Source organism: Hemiscyllium ocellatum, chromosome 3, assembly GCF_020745735.1.
Source record: "Hemiscyllium ocellatum isolate sHemOce1 chromosome 3, sHemOce1.pat.X.cur, whole genome shotgun sequence".
In the NCBI taxonomy this organism is placed as follows: domain Eukaryota; kingdom Metazoa; phylum Chordata; class Chondrichthyes; order Orectolobiformes; family Hemiscylliidae; genus Hemiscyllium; species Hemiscyllium ocellatum.
The window spans coordinates 116,855,897-116,863,210 of NC_083403.1; the positions used below are offsets into that span (position 1 = coordinate 116,855,897).

Here is a 7,314-nt window from a genome sequence, read left to right on the forward strand (position 1 = left end):
TTTCATTGTTTAGCTCAGTTAGTTGACTGCTAATGCAAGCAATACCAAATTTCTTTTTCTCTCTCTCTCTCTCTCTCCCCCCAAGTGTGCGCTGGGCTGGTCTACATGGTAGCAAGTTAACTTTTCTCCTGAATTTCCTTTTATCACCATTTCTATAGGAATTAAAGAAACTCTGAATGCCTTGGCTATAAAGAGAGTTTTCATACAAACATAACTAGCAAATAGGCAAATATTGACCTTCAAGTAACTTCAGCAGCTGTGCAATGACAGCATGAAACAACTGCTCTACTTTAATATCAAACTGATCACTTCTGTATTGGGTGCATTTTTGGTTGTAATTACAAGGCAGTAATCTCAAAGAATGCAGAAGAGATACAAACCATTAAAAGTAAAACCTTAAATGGAATTAAAATTCCTTGAACATCTGCTAACAAAGTAATCCACAACTTAGATATATCACACTGCAACATGATTTAAATTACTTTAGTTCAATCCTGACCTAAATTTAGAGCATTCTCTTAACTTTCACTGCCTAGGCTGCTTAAATAATTTTCAGTTAATTATTTCCTTTGGTTAATGGCCACATCATAATTGTATTGTTGCGTCATCCCTGTCAACTTTAACAGCAGTAATAGTCACTGTCACAAGTTAAAAAGCCAGTAAAAAAAATGACATTGTAGGTCAGAATCATCTACTCAGGCTTTAGAAAAATATCAAGAGATACAATGCACAAAATCCAACTAGTCTCAATATAGGCATATTAGCAATCCAAAATGCATATATTTTAGCAATATTTCAAGTTCTTGTTTTAACCTGGAATGATAATTGCATTGTCATTGATAATCTATGAACCCAAACTTTCACATGTTTACTTCATAGAAAATGTTGGAAATGCAAAGCAGGTCTATTAGTATCTGAGAAAGTCAGATTAGCATTTATAGTCTATATAACAATGATAAATCATTTCGTTTGTTTTTGATTTAATCACTAATTCCTCATCTCTTCCAACAAAATCACGGAGAGTTTGAGAAAATTCCAGAGAAAATTTTCAGTGCTCACAAATTTAGAGTGGGCATTTGACTGCACCACTAACCCACTGCTGATTGGACATTTTCCACATCTCAAGCACCACAACTTAACAGTGCTTCACAGCTGGGGAACAAATTCTGACTTTTGGCAATAATGCAAAATAGCTTTCTGACTGGCCAACTATGTGCCCCCCTCCTTTTTTTAATTAATTTCCTTTAAAATCAAATGAAAAATCAGGAGATGAAAACAGACATCTGATTCAAAATATTTTTAACAAAAATACTAAATTGCCAAAAATTATTCTTTCTTCCCCACCACCCTAACCACCTCAAAACTTGATTGCAAGTAACAGTTTCCAACATTACAGACTTTGGCCTGGGCAAGGGTATGTGCTCAATACTACTTGCCACCCACTCAAGAAGGTGCCAGCAGGGATGTCAAAATCATTTGTCCACAACCACATCCCTTTTTCAGTTGTTATCCAAATAAGCAAGTTGGACTATAAAACTTGTTTCTTTCGGTCTCCACAGATCCTGCCAAACCTGCTGAGTTTCTCCAGCAACTTCCCTTTTATCCTTTTATATTTTAAAACAAAAAGCTGCTGACAGAATCTAAACTGTACTTAGAAAATGCAAGTTTGACTTGAAGGAAAATTATGGTTATGTCATGGTCAGAGGGTATGACTTTATAAAAGATACAAAAAACACTAAACTTCAGCTGTCACTTGTTTCTTTGCTCCATGCCAAGAGAAAGGGAGGCAGTGAGGGAGGGGGAAAGGGAACGAGGCAGTGGAGAAGGAAGGCAGCGGATGAGGGATACAGGGAGTGGGGGAGAGCAGGCAACCAGTGGGAGGATTACAGCGAAGCAGGAGAGATGCAGGGGCAGAGGGGTAGTGGAGGTTGTGGGGAGGCACAGGGATGGGGGATAGAGAGGGGGCAGGCTACATGGAAGCAGTAGGGGTGGGGGACACAGGAAGCAGATGGGAAGGCACAGTGATGCGGTGGGGGTGGCAGGGGGAGGGGGCACAGGGAAGCAGAGGGGGCTCGGGGTTACAGGGAGGTGGGGAAGGGGGTCCAGGGAGGCAGTTGCGGGGCGGGAGGAGGTTTAAGGAGGCAGTTGGGGGGTGGGAAGTACAGGGGGCACAGGAAGGCGGTGGAGGTGGAGGGTACAGGGCGGCAGGTACAGGGAGATGGGGGATACAGGGGCAGTGGGTTTGGGGGATAGAGGGAGGCAGTGAGGGTGAGGGACACAAAGAGGCAGTGGTGGTAGAGGGGCACAAGGAGACGGTGGGGGGCACAGGGGCCGTATAAGGCGGTGGGGGGCACAGGGGTGTACAGGGAGGTGGCGGATACATGGACAGTGTGGAGGATAGAGGGAGGCAGTGAGGGTGAGGGACACAAAGAGGCAGTGGTGGTAGAGGGGCACAAGGAGACGGTGGGGGGCACAGGGGCAGTATAAGGCGGTGGGGGGCACAGGGAGGTGGGGGATACAGGGACAGTGTGTTTGGAGGATAGAGGGAGGCAGTGAGGGTGAGGGACACAAAGAGGCAGTGGGGGTGGAGGGGCACAAGGAGGTGGTGGGGGACAGGGAGGTTTACAGGGGCACGGATGATAGCAAGGTTTACAGGGGGCACAGGCAGGCAGTGTGGGGAGCAGGGGGTTCACAGGGAGGCTGTGGCGGGGGGGGGGGGGGGGAGGTACAGGGGTTTACAGGGAGGTAGTAGGGGGGCGGGGTAATGGCGTTTCCCTTATCTACCAACAGGGCTGGGGCCTGTCTCAGGGCGCCTTGTGGTGAGCGGCCGCGCTCCTGTCGGGGAAGGTGAGGACGACCGGGAAGAGTACCCCCTTGGCCTCGGCGCACGCTGTGAGCTGCTGGCTTTGGAGGCGGCCCTGGCGAGCCCGGTCCCCGTTGCTGTCGTCCTCCTCCTCCTCGGTCAGGGTGAAGCGCAGGCTGTAGGCCCGGCTGACGCAGTAAAGGTCGCGGCCCAGGAGGGCGCAGCGGAAAGGCTGCACCGGGGCGGCGGCGGCGGCGGGCGGCAGCAGCAGGGAGCCGCAGTCACTCCACACCCGGGCCACCGTGTTGTAGCGGGAGATGACGGCGAGGGGCGCTCCAGCTCCGGGCCGGCGCTCCAGGTCGAAGCGGTAGAGCCACCGGCCTAGAGCCACCATGGCGGCGGAGCGGCGCCGGCTGCTGCTGCACGGGCACTCCTGCCACTCGTCCCGCCGCGGGTCGTAACGCAGCAGGCGGTAGAAGAGCGAGCCGCCCGACACGTAAATGGAGCCAGAGCAGGCGGCCGCCTGGTGGCAGACGGCGAAGCCTCCGCGGGGTAACGGCGCCGCCGGGCTCCAGCGGTCGGCCCGCGGGTCGTAACGCTCGACGCTGAAGAGGCACTCGCCGCCGATGGCGTACAGCTGGCCGTCCAGGGCCACCAGCTTCAGCTGCGAGCGGGCCTGCCTCATGGGCCTCAGCTCGGACCAGCCTCCGGTCGCCGGGTTGTAACTGAAGAGGCGGTCGGAAGGACGGGCCCGAGGCCCGGCGCCCCGCAGGCCGCCCGCCACGAACAGGTAGTTGTACAGGGTGCACAGGCCGCAGCCCCGGGCGTCCGCCGCCGCCTCGGGCAGGCGGCTCAGCCGCTCCCAGCTCTCGGTCGACGCGTCGCGGCGGTAGAGCCAGCGGGCGACGGCGGCCGCCTCCTCGTCTTCACCTCCGTCCGAGCCCTCCCGGGGCGTCCCGGCCTCCGGCGGGGAGCCGACCTCGGGGCTCTCCGGCCTACTCCCTTCCCGGCTGACCGGCCGGCTCCCCGCCGGCGAAGGCCGCTCGTACACCTCGTTGAGGTCGACCAGCACCAGGCAACGCTCGCCGCCCGCTGAGGAGGCGGAGGCGGACGCTGCAGAACTCGAGGCCGAGGCTCCAGCCGGGGCCTGCTCCGTCCTTTTCCTCAGGATGAGCTCCCTCTCGGCTCCGCTCAGGCGGCCGTAGACGGCGGGTTCCCGCAGCACCCGCAGGTAATGGTCGCTCATGAACTTGTAGGCGGCCTCCCGCAGCTCGGGCAGCCGCTGCCGCTTGGCCAGGCCCAGCAGCTCCAGGCAGTTGCCGAGCTCCAGCTGGGCCTTGAGCGAGTCGACGGCCGAGTGCAGGGCGCACGGCATCTGCAGGTACTGCGCCCCGGCGATCAGCTCGGCCGCGTTGTCGGCCCGCGCCGCCATGCCCGCCCCGTACGCGTAGTCGAGCAGCGGCCTCAGCGCCTCGAAGCTCAGGCCGCCGCGGAGGCTCAGGAACTGGCGGGACAGCCGCGCCCGGAAGAAGTCGCTGCGCTCGGCCAGCACCGCTTTGTGGGCCCGCACCCGCAGGCCCGACACCTCGATCACCAGGTCGGGCTCCGGGCCCTCCGCCGACGGGGATGGGGGCGAGGCCGCGCCGCCGCCGCCTCCTTCTCCTCCTCCTCCGCTGCCCGCCTCCAGGCTCCAGTACGGGACGGGGACCGAGCTGCCCCCATGCTCCTCCGGCGGCCCGCGGAGTTGCTGCTCCTGCTGCTGGTGGTTGTTGTTGATCTGCCGCTGGCTCTTCACCACCCGCTCCTCCGGCGCTGACACCCGCTCCTGCTCGTCGCCGGTGGCCGCCGCGAAGCAGAGGGACGAGCCGAAGCTGCAAGACCGCGGGCCGGGGCTGCCGTCCCCCTGACTGGGCTCTTCCTCGCCACCTCCTGCCGGCGTCTCCCCGTCCGACCCCTCGGCTCCCCCATTGTCAGAGCTGCCCTGAGGCCCCGCGTCTCCCCTCCCTTCAGTCCATCCTCCTGTTGTTGCAGCTGGATCTGGACTCACCCCCTCTCTGCTTTCGCACCCCGCTGCCCCAGTCTCCCCAGTGCAGCAGGAGGTCTCTCCACCCAGGTCCCAATGGACCGTCCGAAACCCGGGTCCCACCGGCTCCTCCGGTCGTGTCTTAGTTCCTGGGCAAAGTATCTGCCCTGAATCGTGTTCTGTCCCATAGTGTTGCTCCAAGAGAACTAGTGGCTCGTCTTGCAGGCACGTTGCTCTCCTTGCCCCACTGATGTCTGTTGTTTTGATGGGCTCAACCTGCTCCCTGGTCAGAGTTTGCCCATTCCTATGGTTTTCCACTTGTACCCCACCATGGCTCTGTCCTGGGAAAGAACTCCGAGGAATGCCTATCAATAAAGATTCGACATCCAAGTTCTCGTTCTTTTGCAAAGAGGAAGCACTAGTGACAACAAATACATCCTGACCAGACTGATCCATCGATTAGATAAGATTGTATTGGCTGACTTATCGAGCAACTCCAGTCCGAGCTGTTACGAGCATAACTCCCAATAAATTCCTGGACCAGGCACCTCATTCAGACACGTTTTGCTTCACACACAGCCCGATATGGGTATTCAAAGATTGCACGTTTACCAGCAATGCTTTGTGAACTAAGTGGTGCTGCAAGCAACCTCCTGTGAGGTGAGCTTGGAGAAATTGAGGCTGTTATTGCTTCGAAGTCGTGAACTTGTGTTGAAATAGGTCGGCAGGAGCCTAATATCAGGCCAGACTTCCCTGTTGTACTCTCTATGCAGAAAGATGCCTATGAGACAATCAAAAATATTTTTCAATTAATGGCTTCATACAACAAAAAAAAACAAACCAAACCATTTTACCTCAAAACAATTATAGCATAGTTATATAAACATCTGGTCAAATACAACCTCTTCAAAATGTCAACATTTGCAGCTCTAAAGAGATGGTCAGTTAATTTGGTTGGTTGAATTCAAATTGAATATATTAGCCAGATCAGTAGTCTTATAATGCTGAATAACAAAATAATTATGACTTCTGAATAGGCTTAGAAACCATTTCACAGTTTTGTGTGGTGCAGTGATAGTGTCCTACCTCTGAACCAGAAAAGACTGGTTCCACTTGCTCAAGAGGTGTGTTAAAACACACCTGAACAGGTTGATTTAAAAAATACAGTCATGATGCACATCATCTCAAAATCGCTAAATGGGTCCACCAATCTGAAGGTCAACTAGAGTGAAAATTGTAGACTATTTTGGTTGATGGAACAAACGTTTGTAAATAGCCCTTATTTGTGATTACGACAGCAGCACCACTTGTTAAAGATTACTAAACAATGCTACTGTTTTGACATCAACCTTCTTTGGAGTCTTTTGTTGTCTTATAATGCTGCATTTAAAGTAAATGTGAATCAGTGTTACTTTTCATGCAGTGATGGCTAGGTAAGGTTTTCAATATATCTCAGTTACACACAAGATAATATCCAGTTTATCACTGGTCTGTATCATAATTTAAATAATTTATGCAACAATAAGGACACTGGCTACATTCAATAACTTACATGAAAATACGTTCAGCCACAAGACACTATTATAACCATTTTTTTAAAAAAAAGCTTATAGAATGCTTTTCACAAACCCCAGACATTCCAAATAATCCAATGAAGTACTTTTAAAACATCATCACTGTTGTTATGTAGGAAACATGACTTTGCTGTTTGAGTTTGTTATTGTACAATATGAAAATAACTAGATGGACTATTTTTGTCACGTTGATTTGGAATAAATATTAGGCAGAAAACCACGAATAACTCAAATTTTCTCCTCCCAAATACTGCCGTCGGATCTTGTTACAACTGAAATTTTGCTTTCGTTCCACGCCTAATACTCGCTTCATTGCGCATCCCAAGGGAGTGGATATCAAAATGATTAAAGGCTTCATCAAACCACGTGAAGAGAACATATCCTGCATTCCCTGTTTCCACGTGATTCGCGAATTTAAGTTTCAAATGCTTCTGCGGATGGTGAGCCTACATGTCTACAGTATTGGACATAATGTGGACTCCAGCTCGGGTGGAAGGGCTGCCGAGAAATAAGTCAAGTTGGTCAAGGCATGGCCAGTAAAGCTATTTGCAGTCCGACAGATTCCACTCTCAGAACATGATTTAGGGAGCCGGTGTTGGACTAGAGTGGACAAAGTTATAAATCAGATGAAGGAGCAGAGCTTCGAAAGCTAGTGCTTTGAAATCAACCTAATGGACTATAACCTGGTGTTGTGTGATTTTAACTCTCTCAGAACAGTTTTTGCTTGCAGCTTCAGAAAGGTGTCTGATACACATTGAACCCCCTCTCCTCCGTCCAGCTGTTTGGGAGGGGATGGAGAGAATTTGAGTTCCCATAGCTGTGCACTTTATTTCTGTAGCGCCGATGGTTTGACCGCCCCCTCCACCTTCCACCTATCGTTTCAATAGGACTTTTCTGGAGATAGTTGCATAAAT

General features: G+C 52.0%; 1 protein-coding gene across 1 annotated transcript; it reads right to left on the bottom strand.

Annotated features, from left to right (window-relative positions):
- Positions 1 to 779: 779 nt before the first annotated feature.
- On the bottom strand, positions 780 to 4,847 carry LOC132835945 (kelch repeat and BTB domain-containing protein 11; the record flags this gene model as incomplete). The annotated part of the gene is made up of 1 exon (XM_060855087.1): positions 780 to 4,847. A coding segment is annotated over one exon (2,043 nt), but the record flags the coding sequence as incomplete, so codon positions are not given.
- Positions 4,848 to 7,314: the final 2,467 nt, after the last annotated feature.